Source organism: Salvelinus namaycush, chromosome 38, assembly GCF_016432855.1.
Source record: "Salvelinus namaycush isolate Seneca chromosome 38, SaNama_1.0, whole genome shotgun sequence".
NCBI lineage: Eukaryota > Metazoa > Chordata > Actinopteri > Salmoniformes > Salmonidae > Salvelinus > Salvelinus namaycush.
In genome coordinates, this window is record NC_052344.1 from 21370038 (window position 1) to 21388341 (window position 18304).

Sequence of the window (18304 nt, forward strand, 5' to 3'; positions counted from 1 at the left end):
TAATGTATAGTGTATAGGCAAATATTATAATGTATAGTATATGATAATGTATAGTGTATATGTATAGGCAAATATTGCCACTTCCAAATTAGCATCTGAGTTGGTTAATGAAGGAGCTTTTTGTGCCAGCAGAGCTATGTCAAATAACCCTGCTCCTCTCAAACCAGAGTCCCACCCCTCGCTGTCCTCTAATGGCTCCTCTCAAACCAGAGTCCCACCCCTCGCTGTCCTCTAATGGCTCCTCTCAGCCTCAGCCCTGTGCTGCTGTGAAGGGAGGGAGGGCAGCCTCAGCCCTGTGCTGCTGTGAAGGGAGGGAGGGCAGCCTCAGCCCTGTGCTGCTGTGAAGGGAGGGAGGGTGAATGGGTGCAGCGAGATGGGATGGAGGGCAGAGTTGGCGTTCTCTGGAATTAACATGCTCTCATTAGATTGTGTGTGTTTATGTATTGATGTGCGGCGTGTGTTCGTGACATTAATCAAATGACAGTTTGTCACCTGCACAGGGTACAGTGACATTCTTCAGCTCCAAACTCCCAACATGCAGGTCAAAGAAGTTAATAAAACAACAATAATTGTAATAATAATAAAAGTAAAATACTAGAATATAATAAGATCACAAGACCACATATATACGTTTACAACTAGTGTTACGTTTACAACTAGTTTAAACACACAATGAAGACAGGAAGGGTCAACCATTAGAGCTGAGGAGACAGACGGGGGTTGATCGACGCAACAGTCGTAATTGGCGCTTAAATGACCTCCAGCATGTAAGAACCGTTACAATGGAATGAATGAGGAAGTCAGTGGTACATAAAGACGGTTGAAAAGGGACGTCTCGTGGCCAGACATGCTCTTGTGTCTGCAGCCTAGAAGCCTGGCCACTTGAGGCTACCAAATATATAGAGCTATGGTGTCTTTCTATGGAAGTCTCTCTCTCTTGTCTTTTACTTTCTCTCCCTCTTTCTCTCCCTCTCTCTCTCTGTCCATCTCCAGACCCATCAGAGTTGAAGGCACCGGGACCATCAGACTGGAGTATCTCAGAGGACCAGTCAGGAAAAGGAGCAGGTTTTCCTCAGGTGAACACCATCATCACCAGCTTTATAGAAACAGCCTCTAGACTTCTGTTCTCCAGTCCTGCGTCTGGGGACACACGGGGTGTGCAGGGTTTTGTTCCATCCCAGTACTAGCAGACCTGATTCAACTCATGACGGGCTTGATGATGCGTTGAGGTGTGTTAGTACTAGGCAGGAACAACTGCTTTAGGCTACTTTATTTGTTCCGTTGAGATGCACCTTCCTCCGTCTCTCTTCATCATCAACTCTTCTTCAGTCCTGTTATTAATCTGTGTCCTCTGTCTCTTTCCACAGGAGCAGAGGAGTACACAGGCACAGATAGCAGAGAGAGGTAGGTGGCTCATCTCTTCAGGGTTTAGGCTAAATGATTGGCTGCCTCTGATGGCATGAGGGGGGGGCGATCTCATTGCCCAACATAAGCCCTAAATGCATTCCAAATGGCACCCTATTCCCTATATAGTGCATGGGCCCTGGTCCAAAGTAGTGCACTATGAAGGGGATAGATTGCCATTTGGGCCTCAGTCAGTCTCAGATGTGGTTTTGTCCCTCCCTCTCAGATGGGTGATTAGGAGAGAGCAGGGGTTTGGCTGTAAAACATCACTGTTCTGCTGTTTGATGTTCAGATGGGTGATTAGGAGAGAGCAGGGGTTCGGCTGTAAAACATCACTCTGTTCTGCTGTTTGATGTTCAGATGGGTGATTAGGAGAGAGCAGGGGTTTGGCTGTAAAACATCACTCTGTTCTGCTGTTTGATGTTCAGATGGGTGATTAGGAGAGAGCAGGGGTTTGGCTGTAAAACATCACTCTGTTCTGCTGTTTGATGTTCAGATGGGTGATTAGGAGAGAGCAGGGGTTTGGCTGTAAAACATCACTCTGTTCTGCTGTTTGATGTTCAGATGGGTGATTAGGAGAGAGCAGGGGTTTGGCTGTAAAACATCACTGTTCTGCTGTTTGATGTTCAGATGGGTGATTAGGAGAGAGCAGGGGTTTGGCTGTAAAACATCACTCTGTTCTGCTGTTTGATGTTCAGATGGGTGATTAGGAGAGAGCAGGGGTTTGGCTGTAAAACATCACTGTTCTGCTGTTTGATGTTCAGATGGGTGATTAGGAGAGAGCAGGGGTTTGGCTGTAAAACATCACACTGTTCTGCTGTTTGATGTTCAGATGGGTGATTAGGAGAGAGCAGGGGTTTGGCTGTAAAACATCACTCTGTTCTGCTGTTTGATGTTCAGATGGGTGATTAGGAGAGAGCAGGGGTTTGGCTGTAAAACATCACTCTGTTCTGCTGTTTGATGTTCAGATGGGTGATTAGGAGAGAGCAGGGGTTTGGCTGTAAAACATCACTGTTCTGCACAGATCTCCATGAAAATGAATCATTGATGTCGTTAAAGGATCTAAAAGGTCTGGTCTGGAGTTCTGTCTGTCTGTCTGGTCTGGAGTTCTGTCTGTCTGTCTGGTCTGGAGTTCTGTCTGTCTGTCTGGTCTGGTCTGGAGTTCTGTCTGTCTGTCTGGTCTGGAGTTCTGTCTGTCTGTCTGGTCTGGAGGTCTCTGTCTGTCTGGTCTGGAGGTCTCTGTCTGTCTGTCTGGTCTGGAAGGAGATCTGTCTGTCTGGTCTGGAAGGAGGTCTGTCTGTCTGGTCTGGTCTGGAAGGAGGTCTGTCTGAAAGGGGTTCTATCTATCTGTCTCTCTGTCTGGTCTGGAGGTCTGTCTGTCTGTCTATCTGGTCTGGAAGGAGTTCTGTCTGTCTGGTCTGGAGTTCTGTCTGTCTGTCTGGTCTGGAGGTCTCTGTCTGTCTGTCTGTCTGGTCTGGAGGTCTCTGTCTGTCTGTGTCTGGTCTGGAGGTCTCTGTCTGTCTGTCTGTCTGGTCTGGAAGGAGATCTGTCTGTCTGGTCTGGAAGGAGGTCTGTCTGTCTGGTCTGGTCTGGAAGGAGGTCTGTCTGAAAGGGGTTCTATCTATCTGTCTCTCTGTCTGGTCTGGAGGTCTGTCTGTCTGTCTATCTGGTCTGGAAGGAGTTCTGTCTGTCTGGTCTGGAGTTCTGTCTGTCTATCTGTATCTCTGTCTGGTCTGGAAGGAGGTCTGTCTGTCTGGCTGGTCTGGAAGGAGGTCTGTCTGTCTGGCTGGTCTGGAAGGAGGTCTGTCTGTCTGGTCTGGAGTTCTATCTGTATCTCTGTCTGGTCTGGAAGGAGGTCTGTCTGTCTGTCTGGTCTGGAAGGAGGTCTGTCTGTCTGGCTGGTCTGGAAGGAGGTCTGTCTGTCTGTCTGGTCTGGAGTTCTATCTGTATCTCTGTCTGGTCTGGAAGGAGGTCTGTCTGTCTGTCTGGTCTGGAAGGAGGTCTGTCTGTCTGGTCTGGAAGGAGGTCTGTCTGTCTGGTCTGGAAGGAGGTCTGTCTGTCTGGTCTGGAAGGAGGTCTGTCTCGTCTGGAAGGAGGTCTGTCTGTCTGTCTGTCTCGTCTGGAAGGAGGTCTGTCTGTCTGTCTGGTCTGGAGTCGGGAGCAGAGGCAGTCTGTCTGTGTAACCTAATTACCAATGTAGTATTTATCTGACACTTCTCCAAGCTTATCTTGTAACCTGCTTGGTTTTATTATGTTTCCTAGTTAGTCTGCTGGAGGCATTCACTGTTCCACAAATGACCCTGCAATGATAAGACTGTAGGCTTTTATTAAAGGAACAGCTGTGTGTGTGTGTGCTACGGTGTGTGTTACTGCGTGACAGGGAAACCTGACACTGTGTGTGTGTGTGTGTGTGTGTGTGTGTGTGTTTGTCCCAGAACCGTCAGGAGAGAGGAGTAAGAAGATTTCAGATGCAGCAGGAGTGGAAACATCACCTGCCAACACCACAGTAGCAGACAGCACAGCAGAGAGCAAGGCTTCCTCAGAGATGGGTGAGAGGAGGAGGAGGGAAAGTGATAGTAAATATGGTCATGTTGTGTCTATAGTTGTTTACTATAACTAGGGCCCTGAGTTGTTCCTGACCAGGAAAACTCTGGTTTCTAGTCATAACATATAACCACAACCAAGAACCAGAATTTTTCCTGGTCAGGTGACGTGGCCTGAAAAACTCCCAAACGCTTTAATCATATCCCTGTTCTTCTCTTGTCTTCCAGGATACAGTAACCGCTGCACACAACCCAAAGGCCCCAGGGACCCCCCTACACAGTGGACATGATCATGGCTTCTACCTATAGCCCCCTTCACTGCCCTCCTCCACCCTCCAAATCCTCCTTGATCCTCACCTTGTCTCTTACAAGGGTCACTGTGTGTGAAGGAGATGACTGGGTGCTGTCCCATCCTTGGACACTGCCACCTTTTCCTAACTAATAGGGCAGATGTGAAATGGCACCCTATTCCCTATATAGTGCTCTGTATATTTGGCCAGAGTCTTGTACATGTAGGTAACAGGGTGCCATTTGAGACAAAGCCTAAAACACAATCTGCAAAGCAATTTAGATAATCTACCCAGGATGCAACGGTACACCTTTCTGCTGTACTTGTGCCAGTTGCCAGGGGATCTCTGTGTGCTGGTGCTATTATGTGTTTCCCAAATGGAACTCCATTCCCTATATAGTGCACCACTTTTGACGAGGGACCATAGGGCTCTGGTCAAAAGTAGTGCACTACTTAGGGAATAGTGTGTCAATCTTATCTCCTTCTCTGCTGGGACCATACAAACCTGCCTTATTCCCTTTGGGGGCAAATCCTAACTTCCACTTCAGTTGAATTTTCACTTCGTCACGAGGATGTGAATGGGAGAGAATTAGTCTTAAGTGTAAGTTAGGATTTGACTCTTAGTCCGAAACAATCCGTCACATTGGATCCTGATTCAGCTTTTTGTTTCGTTTTCTATTCCAGAAAAATACTTGACTTTCTTATCTTCTGTACTTTCAGGCTTGTATTATGACATTGCAGGAGACATGTATCACCTAGGGACAGAGGACTACTGTTATATTATTTAGTTTCATTTTCTTTGCTAACTTCTCGATAGCTATATATGCATTGTTTTATAAATGTACAGGGCAACTAGGTATATAATATTTAATGTGCTATCTTTAAATATTCTTATTAACAGAAGATGTAACAAGTCTGTCCGTGACACCCCTCCCTCTCCCCAATGTTCCTCCAACTGTAAATTATTTGCCCTCTTGTTCTAGCAAATATTGCAGGGTTTTGTTGTAATGACGTTGAAAGGTTTTGGATCAGCTGGACCTGGCATAGCGCCGTCCTCTTGCTGAGATGACAAACGGGCTCAAGATTGTGTCATAATAATGCCCTTTTTGTCAATTCTATTCTAAAGGATATTTTTGTATATGCCGTTATTCCTCTCTTCAGTTTCTGCCCTATTACACCATGGATAGTCCACTCCAGTCCGGGAGGACTTGAAGACTCCTGGATTTCTTTCTCTCTCGCTCCTTCTAATCAGACTAATTAAAACCTGACATCACCAGATGATTAGACTCTCTGGCCAATCAGAGACATGATTCAATCAATTAACTAAACCAGGAGTACTTTGGCGTTCCAGGCCTGGAGTTGAATTCCCTTGGACCCTAACTGCTAACACTAGCATTTGTTTTGGAGCCCGCCTGTGCCTTTTGGAGAGTGCTGCCCCCCCCCCCCCCCTTCTCCCATCATCACGTGTAGCGACGTGCTCAGCCGTGTTGGTTGGTCCACTCCTCTTGGAAATGGCTTGCATCCAAAATGGCACCCTATTCCCCATATAGTCCACTACTTTTGACCAGACCAGACTCGGGTCAAAAGTAGTGCACTATGTAGGGAATAGGGCCCTATGGGGTCTCTGGTCAAAAGTAGTGCACTATATAGGGAACATGGTGCCATTTTGGGACACCGGCCTCTCTCAGAAACACACCTCCTCCTCCCACACAACACAGACCTGTTTGTATGTTGCAGAAATCAATGGACCCGTCAGTAAAGACTAAAGACATCAAGTAGAACATGCTTCCTTGTTTTCCTACACTGTTTTTAAAGAGTCTCTAGAGGGGCTGGGGGAGTAGCGCTGGGGCTTCCTGTGTGTGTGGGTGGGGCTTATCTCTCTCTCTCTCTGTGGGGGGGGGGGGGATTCTCTCTCTCTCTGTGGGGGGGGGGGAGGATTCTCTCTCTCTCTCTCTCTGTGGGTGGGGGGGGATTCTCTCTCTCTCTCTGTGGGGGTGTGTGTGGGTGGGGATTCTCTCTCTCTCTGTGGGTGGGTGTGTGTGGGTGGGGATTCTCTCTCTCTCTCTGTGGGTGGGTGTGTGTGGGTGGGTGGGTGGGGATTCTCTCTCTCTCTGTGGGTGGGTGTGTGTGGGTGGGGATTCTCTCTCTCTGTGGGGGTGTGTGTGTGTGGGGGGGGGGGGGATTCTCTCTCTCTGTGGGTGGGTGTGTGTGGGTGGGGGGGGGGGGATTCTCTCTCTCTGTGGGTGGGTGTGTGTGGGTGGGGGGGGGGGGATTCTCTCTCTCTGTGGGTGGGTGTGTGTGGGTGGGGATTCTCTCTCTGTGGGTGTGTGGGTGGGGATTCTCTCTCTCTGGGTGGGTGTGTGTGTGGGCGGGGATTCTCTCTCTCTGTGGGGGTGTGTGTGGGGGGGGATTCTCTGTGTGGGGGGGGGATTATCTGTGTGTGTGGGGGATCATGCTGTAGGTGTTCAGAGGGATGAGTACATTGCACTATCTTGGGACTTGGCAGGAAGTGAGCTCAGCGGGAGTTCTCCATCAACCTGGGGTTTTCCACACACGGTTCCATATAAGGTCCACTTAGACCTGTGTTTTATCCTTCATCTGTTCTAATGTGACACATTTTCTCACTGTAGGTTGGCACATATGATGCATGTCACACACTTCAATTGGGAGGGTTGTAGTATGTGTTTGTTGAAATGAGTTCCCACACACCTGGGGGGTTTCCTCCGCATGTGTTTGACACAATGTGACACATTTCCTCCCTGTGACTGCAGGTGGGGGAGTTATTGATGAGGCTCGTCACACCGACACACACTTCTATCGGGGGCAGGTTTCTGGGATGTATTGGGCTCACGTGTTCCAATAACATTACGTTGCTTACACGGTCCAAATCCGAAGCTACTGGTCCCATTGAGGAAGCTCGGTTTAATGAATAAAGATATACAACTGGAATGAATTGTGTACTGGCCAGCACTCTTCTTCGCTTTTTATCAGGCTTAGGTCCTGGACTAGTCTCTCAGATAATTATTGAGAAAGCGGAGCTGTGCAAACACACTTTAAAAGGCATTGATTTATTAATTAGTGTGCCTAGTAGTAGTGGTGCATCCTTCAAAATGATCTGGTGAGAATACCTTAGTTGGGAAGTGCTTTGTGGCTTAATGACACAGACACGCACACACACGGTGTACAGTATCTTTAGCTAGTTAGCTACATAGCTAATCAAAATATCAGTTTGCATGTATTGATTAACCTCAGCTTGAATACCACCGTATAGCTAGCTATATGCTGTAGCCTAGGTTTGTTACATTACACTTCTTATGACTGGCAGTGGTAGCATGGTCCAAGCAGCTGTGTTGTATGTAGCCTATGTTGTTCATGGTGTGCCAACTCCTCCCTTTTGCTTGGGAAATGAAGATGGATTCATATTTAACGCCAGAGTAGTGTTTCTGTTTCCAAAGAAAAGACGGGTGTTGCAGACATGACTGTCCGTAACAGCATCCACTTCTGTCTACTTCAGTGCCTGGTTGCCACACAGCCTGTTCAGTGCCTGGTCGCCACACAGCCTGTTCAGTGCCTGGTCGCCACACAGCCTGTTCAGTGCCTGGTCGCCACACAGCCTGTTCAGTGCCTGGTTGCCACACAGCCTGTTCAGTGCCTGGTCGCCACACAGCCTGTTCAGTGCCTGGTTGCCACACAGCCTGTTCAGTGCCTGGTCGCCACAGCCTGTTCAGTGCCTGGTTGCCACACAGCCCGTTCAGTGCCTGGTCGCCACACAACCCGTTCAGTGCCTGGTTGCCACACAGCCTGTTCAGTGCCTGGTCGCCACACAGCCTGTTCAGTGCCTGGTTGCCACACAGCCTGTTCAGTGCCTGGTTGCCACACAGCCTGTTCAGTGCCTGGTTGCTACACAGCCTGTCTACGCTGCTCCGCTTCAGTTGGAACTCTGGTTCTAGAATTCTGGTTCTAGAACTCTTACGTCTTAAACAGAACATAAACCATACAGACATATATTTCTCCCTGACATACTGAACTCCAGGCCACATATCTCTGTGATCAATGTATCCTGTGTGTATATATATATATATATATATATCGCAATGCACCGATGCAGCGACGTCTTGACTGTCACTGACTGCACTCACAACCTGATTTCAGAGAAGCTGATTGATGAGAAGTGATTCAGAACAGGGAGAGCCGGTATTATCTCGGAGTATTCTATTCGTCTGTTTCTATGTTCTCTCGCTCTGTGGTTGAACTGGTGTTAGTGTCACCAGAAAAGGGGAATAATGCAATGGCATTTTTATTCAGCATCAGTGGCATAGCAGGTCTTGGTTTACCTTGAAGTAATTGCGAAGGGACTCCCTGCCTGGTCTGAGATATTCTATCGTAGGCTGTTTTTAGATTGCTAACGCACGCCACGGTCAGACTTAGAGCACAAATGGGGTTATATAATACTAGTGCGTGGCTTGCTGTTCTGGACTGTCATCTCTCACTATCTGTCTGTTGCTCTGAGGGGCAAGGGGGAGGACTGCACGGTTTTCAGAATTAGTATTGAGCAAACTCTCTGGTTTCCTGTCAGATCTCATGAGAAAATATAGTGCTTCAGCAAAACTGTATGGGGCTGATTAGTTCACCCTGTAACCATGGTGAAAACCTGTCCTTGATCATCCAATAAGGTCACTGAACAAGATCTCTCAAAGTAGGCATTTCACACATTAGTAGATACTTTAAAACATTGCAATAACGATGTAGTATGACCATGAATGGTTTGATGATGGGCACATGTCCTTGATCGTCCAGTAAGGGCACTGAACAACATTCTATCCGTGTCTACTTCCTAACACTGTAATTGCATGTAGCATTGGGGCCATCTGGGTCTCTTTATAAAACATATGTTAATCACAAAGACTAACCTGGATTAATCAAGGTTAAAAAAAAATACTCATAATTTGCTCAGAGCACTTACAGAGAAATACTCAACAATGAACACATCCAGAGAGAATTGTCAAACAGCAATTTTCCTTCCTCTCTGAACAGTTGGCACCTGTAAACGGCAGACAGCAGGTGAACCTGTGTAGTGGCCAGCAGCACTAAATAGACCTTCAATCATCACCTGGGGTTTGTCAATGGATAAAAGCATTTATAAACCCCCACATTACAGCATTCACACAGAGACAGCTGGTGGTTGTGCACAGTAGCTTACTAAAACGGTATCTATGGCTGCAACAGCCTGGATTGTTTTGTAATGGAAAAATGCAGTCAGATCTCCCTTTAGGAAAGAGGTCTTCTGACCTCAATGGGACTTCAACTGTTAAATAAAAGACTGTCTGAGCAGAAGGTAAGGTTGTTCCGAGCCCAAGTTGCAGGTTTATCCAACCAAGGATGTACTGTTTTATATCTTTGATCTCATTGGAAGTCCACCTCAGTGAATAGGTCTGGCTAGGCCTATAGGAGCACGGCTTTCTGTCTCAGTGAGTGCACTACTCGACAACCACTCCTGTCCCGTCTCTCTCTTCACATGAGTGCACCGGTGAGAAGTGTGTCAGCCAGAGCTAAACCCCAGGGCCAGCCAGGGCCGAGGTGGTGCTCTGCTCTCTCTCTCTGCCCAGGGCCAGCCAGGGTCGAGGTGGTGCTCTGCTCTCTCTCTCTGCCCAGGGCCAGCCAGGGTCGAGGTGGTGCTCTGCTCTCTCTCTCTGCCCAGGGCCAGCCAGGGTCGAGGTGGTGCTCTGCTCTCTCTCTCTGCCCAGGGCCAGCCAGGGTCGAGGTGGTGCTCTGCTCTCTCTCTCTGCCCAGGCCATTTACCATCGACCCAGGCTGGGTCACACACATACACAACCTGTTGGTTACTGGCCCAACGCTCTGAACCCTGGACTACCTGCCGCAGGTCAAAGGACCAGATGGTCTCACGATGTCGGAAGGATCAAGCGCAGTGCCAGAACACTTTCCTTGCACATTGCACAAAACTTGGCACATTGATTGTGAAGGCCTAATGGGCTATTAATTTATTAAACTGAACCTCCTCAGTTTTAATATATGTATTAATAGACTTTAGAGGAGCCTATAAAATATGTATTTTTGGTGTTAAATCAACAGACTAATAAAGGGGTCCCTATAAACAGATGTAAATTAATGACCTTAGGTTGGTTAATGTTGTAACGTTATGTAGCCTAGGGCATATGTGTGTAATAATCTGTTGTAAATAATGAGAAAGGCTTATATATCCTCTACGACAGAGTTACGGGTGTTCTGAGGTATGTTTCCCGCGTAATGTGTCCCATTTCTCCTCGCACCAATCATTATGCTCCAGACCCCACCTCCAACCTGGCCTGCCTGTCAGTTAGCCAGCAGACTCCGCCCCTCTATGCCTGCCTAGCACAAACAGCGGTCGGGAGAGTAAATACAGAAAGCCCCAAGATGGCGGAGTCACTGAGCTTCATTCACTTTGGTGCAGCGACCAAAAGCCCGCTCGCCAAATCTAAAGAACCGAAACTAGAGTCGGACACCCGGCCGCAGTCTTCCCGGGACATTCACCCGCCGCCGCCCAAGCGAGTCCGAAACGACGAGAAGAGCCTTAAACCTAAGAAACTAAATGGGGAAGGAGGTGCAGGGGGAGGTGGCGGCGCAGTGGAGAAGCAGCACCAGAAGCAGAGTTCAGGCAACCCGACAACATGGAGCTTCAGCCCCGTCAAGGCGAGCAGCAACCCCTCGGCGCCCCTCCAGCCTCCCATTCACACAGTGTTCAAGCAGAGCGCTTTCCTCGCCTCCCATACCAAACCACCATCCAAAAAGCCCAAGGAAAAACGAGAGAAAGAGAAGGATTTCAAGGAAAAGAAGAAACATAAACCAGTCCCTGGTACTCCTGGAAATATTAGCAGCAGTCTGAGTAACGTCACTACTGTAATGAAGAAGGAGAACGGGGAGATGAAGTTGGTCCAAAAAGGTATTTTATATGAATGCGCAATTTACGCACTAAACGGTTGGCTGGATATAACGTTACATGAATAGAAAGTGTTACTGCGTGTTATTGTCCATAGAAAGACAACGTCAGTGTCCATTAAAACCACTTAGCTTTTCAGTGCTAGTGGCTGTCGCTCTTCAGGACTATGAAGCATGTGGGGCCGACAGTGTGCGCTGTGCAGTATGACAATGTGTCCAGTCCAGAACTGCGTCTGTTATCGCGTCTTATTCCAAATAGTTTTGGTGTTATTTTGGAAAAGACCGTTTACATTTCTAATTCTAGGCACGATTGTACATCTAAGGACATTTTTACCGTCAAAATTATAAGGTTTTTGTCCGAGTTTCGCTGTTCTCGCATGTTTGGCTAATGGCTGCGGATTTACCCGCTCTTGAACCTGCATAGAAAATGCACGTTCGAACGGTAAAGTATCGAGCGTTTTTCTTCAAACTGTTTCCAACCGATGTCAAGCCACGGTTGGAAACATTATTGCACATTTTACAAACACACGTTTTTAGTTAAATTCAAACGGGAAATACAATTGATCAACCAGAGCGGAACAAATTGGCGTGGTTGTATAAACAAACAACTGTAAGATCAGCATTGTGCTCTGGGAAAGCGTTAGAGACATGTTGGCGAAACATTGACCGGTCGTTAGGCCTACACACAAGTGGGGTTTTAATTGTAACGGGTGGTTTTAAGACTGTTCAAATGACGGTTTAATAAACAATCGGCAGCCATCAACTGTTGTTTTTGTATCACCACCACGCCCCCAAAATAACAGAGCAGCGAACGAGGCAGTGGAGTCAAGGAACAGTTCTCTACCTCTGAATATTATTACATGCGTGCTGCCACTATCAACCACATGAATAGATCTGTCTCAAACTGTCATTCTAACACAAAGGATGTTATTCATACCGTTTAGTTTGGATCCAATCTATTAGGACTAATTAATTTCTTACATTTTACCAATGTGAGAGGAATGAAGACTGTATGTATTATAAAACGGAGAGCCCCCCCCACCTCCTCAGGGCATCAGAGGGACCTTGTGACAGATACTTAAAAGGGGATCAGATACATATTCCAGCGTTCTAATTCGAAGTGTAACAGGATGATTCCAAGTAGGCCCAAAAAATATACATTCAAGTTTGTATTCTATGTATTCCAAGGTCATTTAAAGTTCAAAAGAACATTTATAATTCTATTCCAAGTTCACCTGGAGTTCATTCTCAGCATTAAGAACAGGCCTACTGCATTGCTGTTGGATTCCAAGTTCAGGCTGGTGTTGGCTCCATTGAGATAAGCAGGTGTGAGCTGGTAGGACAGAAGGCTGTTGAGAGGGAGAGATGTGGAAGCTGGAGGACTTGAACTCAAGTCAAGCAGAGAGAGAGAGATGGGCAATTCCAGGGTAAGAGTGTTGCTTAGACACATTTTAAAGTGAAAAATCTGGATGTCAAACACAAATCAATGATGTCAAATTTAAACAAATCATACACCGCTATGCACAAGGACTACATGTAACAATGTCCATGGAACATTTCACAGGAACACATTTACTTGAACAACAGGGCAGATGCAAAGTTTGATAACAGAATGACGGTTTGTGCTGTTGGTGCTGTCATTCTGTTACCAAACAGTACATCTGCAGCTGCATTGCCGTTTTGGAGTTTCAGGCTGGGTTTCTGTATAAGCACTTTGTGACATCGGCTGATTGTAAAAAGGGCTTTATAAATACATTTGATCTGACCTGTTCTCACACATCCAAGGCGTTTTTGGCAGATAGAGCACCAACACTTGTAATGCTTCCTATGACCCTGGTGGAATGTCCCTAATGTTGATCGTCTATTTATTGCATTTCTGTGTTATATAATATCAATGATTTTAGGTGCTGTTTTAGGCTGATAAAATCCCCAGTAGGGAGTAATATTTTAGGTGCTGTTTTAGGCTGATACAATCCCCAGTAGGGAGTAATATTTTAGGTGCTGTTTTAGGCTGATAAAATCCCCAGTAGGGAGTAATATTTTAGGTGCTGTTTTAGGCTGATAAAATCCCCAGTAAGGAGTAATATTTTAGATACTGTTTTAGGCTGATAAAATCCCCAGTAGGGAGTAATATTTTAGGTGCTGTTTTAGGCTGATAAAATCCCCAGTAGGGAGTAATATTTTAGGTGCTGTTTTAGGCTGATAAAATCCCCAGTAGGGAGTAATATTTTAGGTGCTGTTTTAGGCTGATAAAATCCCCAGTAGGGAGTAATATTTTAGGTGCTGTTTTAGGCTGATAAAATCCCCAGTAGGGAATAATATTTTAGGTGCTGATAAAATCCCCAGTAGGGAGTAATATTTTAGGTGCTGTTTTAGGCTGATAAAATCCCCAGTAAGGAGTAATATTTTAGGTGCTGTTTTAGGCTGATAAAATCCCCAGTAGGGAGTAATATTTTAGGTGCTGTTTTAGGCTGATAAAATCCCCAGTAGGGAGTCATATTTTAGGGGCTGTTTTAGGCTGATAAAATCCCCAGTAGGGAGTAATGAGTCACTTATTATTTTATATGAATGATTAACAAGTTATTGAACAATCGGAAGCCTCATGCTGTGCAATACTGTTACTTCTCCCTTTTGGCCACAAAACAATTAGGCCCAACGTTTGAATTTGTAGCTTGTACACATTCCAGTGGTGTGACATGGTGTCAGATTGAAGGTTTTGTACTGTAAGACCCCAGTAAACATGCCTTGTGTTTACATGTCTTCTACCTGCTGTAAGACCCCCAGTAAACATGCCTTGTGTTTACATGTCTTCTACCTGCTGTAAGACCCCAGTAAACATGCCTTGTGTTTACATGTCTTCTACCTGCTGTAAGACCCCAGTAAACATGCCTTGTGTTTACATGTCTTCTACCTGCTGTAAGACCCCAGTAAACATGCCTTGTGTTTACATGTCTTCTACCTGCTGTAAGACCCCAGTAAACATGCCTTGTGTTTACATGTCTTCTACCTGCTGTAAGACCCCAGTAAACATGCCTTGTGTTTACATGTCTTCTACCTGCTGTAAGACCCCAGTAAACATGCCTTGTGTTTACATGTCTTCTACCTGCTGTAAGACCCCAGTAAACATGCCTTGTGTTTACATGTCTTCTACCTGCTGTAAGACCCCAGTAAACATGCCTTGTGTTTACATGTCTTCTACCTGCTGTAAGACCCCAGTAAACATGCCTTGTGTTTACATGTCTTCTACCTGCTGTAAGACCCCAGTAAACATGCCTTGTGTTTACATGTCTTCTACCTGCTGTAAGACCCCAGTAAACATGCCTTGTGTTTACATGTCTTCTACCTGCTGTAAGACCCCAGTAAACATGCCTTGTGTTTACATGTCTTCTACCTGCTGTAAGACCCCAGTAAACATGCCTTGTGTTTACATGTCTTCTACCTGCTGTAAGACCCCAGTAAACATGCCTTGTGTTTACATGTCTTCTACCTGCTGTAAGACCCCAGTAAACATGCCTTGTGTTTACATGTCTTCTACCTGCTGTTGACCCCCCTCTGTATTATTTGTATTTATTTTACTGACATTCTTGCACTGGACTCCATATATATATATATATATATAAATAAATATGCACACACACTCGCACACAGTACACACACGCATATTGACACACTTTCACACTCTTCACATATGCTGCTGCTACTGTTTATCATCTATCCTGATTGCCTAGTCTCTTTTACCCCAACCTACATGTACATATTACCTCATCCCACCGCACATTGACTCGTTACCGGTACTCCTCATCGTTTTTGTTTATTGTTAATATTTAAGAAAGTATTTCTTATTTACTTTTTATTTTTTTCTCTGCGTTGTTGGGAAAGGGCTCATAAGTACGCATTTCACTGTAACGTCTACACCTGTTGTATTCAGCATTTCACTGTAACGTCTACTATACCCGTTGTGTTCAGCGTTTCACTGTAACGTCTACACCTGTTGTATTCAGCATTTCACTGTAACGTCTACTACACCCGTTGTGTTCAGCGTTTCACTGTAACGTCTACTACACCCGTTGTGTTCAGCGTTTCACTGTAACGTCTACTATACCTGTTGTATTCAGCGTTTCACTGTAACGTCTACTATACCCGTTGTATTCAGCGTTTCACTGTAACGTCTACTACACCCGTTGTGTTCAGCGTTTCACTGTAACGTCTACTACACCCGTTGTGTTCAGCGTTTCACTGTAACGTCTACACCTGTTGTATTCAGCATTTCACTGTAACGTCTACTATACCCGTTGTGTTCAGCGTTTCACTGTAACGTCTACTACACCCGTTGTGTTCAGCGTTTCACTGTAACGATTAACTTTTGATTTGACTAGGCAGAAGCGTATGTGGTGACTCAGTTAGTGCAAAAAGACTCAATGTACATAGTCCGGGTAGCTTTTTGGTGAACTATTGAACTATTTATCAGTCTTATGGCTTGGGGGTAGAAGCTGTTCAGGGTCCTGTTGGTTCCAGACCTTATGGTCACTTGGCTCTTCAGTTCCTCTGAGTGTTTCACTGTAGATGTCATGGTTACACGTACGGTGTAATTACTGACTTACTGATGGGTCACTACACTTTCTGCCTGCCTTTGTCTTTTAATTGGATTTTACCTTGCTGTTTCGGGGCCCTTTTCTCCACTGAGCTTCCCACCTACGACGTGTTCATAAATGGCTCGGCCTAGATTATAATAATTTTCATATAATGCTATTTTGATCATGTTCATTGCAGTTTGACATTTTACTGCAGTTTCTGTAAATTGGCATAATACTTTTCTACCTGCCATTTGTGAAACTGTCCAATAATGCCGAGCTGTATAATCATGCTAGCCACCGATCAAGTAGTCATCAGAGTGATAACACTAATTACGTTGTCCTGTGTGTTTTAACAGCTGAACATCTAAGAGATCGCATTTCAGCGACGCCCTTAAATTGCTTTCCTCAAATGTCGGCGATAGCCTGTCTTGTAAAAAAGTCTGGCTTTCTTTGAGAACCTGTCGTCCTTCAGACTGGAAAGCAGTTAGGAATCAGTAAATTACAGAGTCAGTCTGCGTCCCAAATGACACCCTATACCCTGCATTTCTCTTGACCAGGGCCATTAGGGAATAGGGTGCCATATGTAGGGAATAGGGTGCCATTTCTGCATTACTCTTGACCAGGGCCATTAGAGAATAGGGTGCCATATGTAGGGAATAGGGTGCCATTTCTGCATTACTCTTGACCAGGGCCATTAGAGAATAGGGTGCCATATGTAGAGAATAGGGTGCCATATGTAGAGAATAGGGTGCCATATGTAGGGAATAGGGTGCCATTTCTGCATTATTCTAGACCAGGGCCATTAGGGAATAGGGTGCCATATGTAGAGAATAGGGTGCCATATGTAGGGAATAGGGTGCCATTTCTGCTTTATTCTAGACCAGGGCCATTAGGGAATAGGGTGCCATATGTAGAGAATAGGGTGCCATTTCTGCATTATTCTAGACCAGGGCCATTAGGGAATAGGGTGCCATATGTAGAGAATAGGGTGCCATTTCTGCATTATTCTAGACCAGGGCCATTAGGGAATAGGGTGCCATATGTAGAGAATAGGGTGCCATTTCTGCATTATTCTTGACCAGGGCCATTAGGGAATAGGGTGCCATATGTAGAGAATAGGGTGCCATTTCTGCATTATTCTAGACCAGGGCCATTAGGGAATAGGGTGCCATATGTAGAGAATAGGGTGCCATTTCTGCATTATTCTTGACCAGGGCCATTAGGGAATAGGGTGCCATATGTAGAGAATAGGGTGCCATTTCTGCATTATTCTTGACCAGGGCCATTAGGGAATAGGGTGCCATATGTAGGGAATAGGGTGCCATATGTAGGGAATAGGGTGCCATTTCTGCTTTATTCTAGACCAGGGCCATTAGGGAATAGGGTGCCATATGTAGAGAATAGGGTGCCATTTCTGCATTATTCTAGACCAGGGCCATTAGGGAATAGGGTGCCATATGTAGAGAATAGGGTGCCATTTCTGCATTATTCTTGACCAGGGCCATTAGGGAATAGGGTGCCATATGTAGAGAATAGGGTGCCATTTCTGCATTATTCTAGACCAGGGCCATTAGGGAATAGGGTGCCATATGTAGAGAATAGGGTGCCATTTCTGCATTATTCTTGACCAGGGCCATTAGGGAATAGGGTGCCATATGTAGAGAATAGGGTGCCATTTCTGCATTATTCTTGACCAGGGCCATTAGGGAATAGGGTGCCATATGTAGGGAATAGGGTGCCATTCTCATTTGGGATGCTGGCTAAATTGGCTAAATTACTGTGGAGAGTGAGTCTTTCTTTTCATCAACTGTAACATAACCTGCCCCTCTCCTGAAATGTCCCTCAAGGCCTCACCCTAACTTCTGTCTTCCCCTCTCTCGTTCAGACCACACCAGTAAGGACAAGACGAAGAAGAAGAAACACAAAGTGATGAATGAGATCAAGAGGGAGAACGGAGAGGTGAAGCTCCTTCAGAAAGGTGATAATGATGTGACATGGTTGTTTCAAATGGTTCCCTGTTTAGTGTACTACTGTTGACCATTCACCCTGTTTAGTGTACTACTGTTGACCATTCACCCTGTTTAGTGTACTACTGTTGACCATTCACCCTGTTTAGTGTACTACTGTTGACCATTCACCCTGTTTAGTGTACTACTGTTGACCATTCACCCTGTTTAGTGTACTACTGTTGACCATTCACCCTGTTTAGTGTACTACTGTTGACCATTCACCCTGTTTAGTGTACTACTGTTGACCATTCACCCTGTTTAGTGTACTACTGTTGACCATTCACCCTGTTTAGTGTACTACTGTTGACCATTCACCCTGTTTAGTGTACTACTGTTGACCATTCACCCTGTTTAGTGTACTACTGTTGACCATTCGCCCTGTTTAGGCGAATCCTTGACCAGGATAAACTACAGACCCTAGTTAGCCGTATAACTTAGACCCAGAGTATTTCCTTGGCAGGGCTATAACCAGGGCCCAGAGTCTTTCCTTGGCAGGGCTAGGCTATAATCAGGGCCCAGAGTATTTCCTTGGCAGGGCTAGGCTATAACCAG

At 45.8% G+C, this 18304-nt stretch overlaps 2 protein-coding genes across 6 annotated transcripts in view; both read left to right on the top strand.

The window, feature by feature from the left end:
• The window catches only part of ptpn12 (protein tyrosine phosphatase non-receptor type 12), a 95151-nt gene extending 89137 nt beyond the window's left edge, over positions 1–6014 (top strand). For 3 of the 5 annotated variants that reach the window (XM_038978280.1, XM_038978281.1, XM_038978282.1), the window contains 4 exons: positions 994–1076; positions 1368–1404; positions 3840–3953; positions 4176–6014. In XM_038978280.1, the coding sequence (XP_038834208.1) occupies positions 994–1076; positions 1368–1404; positions 3840–3953; positions 4176–4237 (296 nt within the window). In that variant the 3' untranslated portion in view covers positions 4238–6014. Of the gene's footprint in view, positions 1–993; positions 1077–1367; positions 1405–3839; positions 3954–4175 lie in introns of those variants that run through there. The other 2 variants (XR_005473800.1, XR_005473801.1) reach the window with 2 other exon arrangements.
• A 4611-nt stretch (positions 6015–10625) lies between these two features.
• Positions 10626–18304, top strand: part of LOC120031924 (lysine-specific demethylase RSBN1L-like) — a 111481-nt gene continuing 103802 nt past the window's right edge. Inside the window, exons 1-2 of the mRNA XM_038977782.1 lie at positions 10626–11173; positions 17629–17721. Of these exons, the coding sequence (XP_038833710.1) occupies positions 10648–11173; positions 17629–17721 (619 nt within the window). The 5' untranslated portion in view covers positions 10626–10647. The remainder of the gene's footprint in view (positions 11174–17628; positions 17722–18304) is intronic.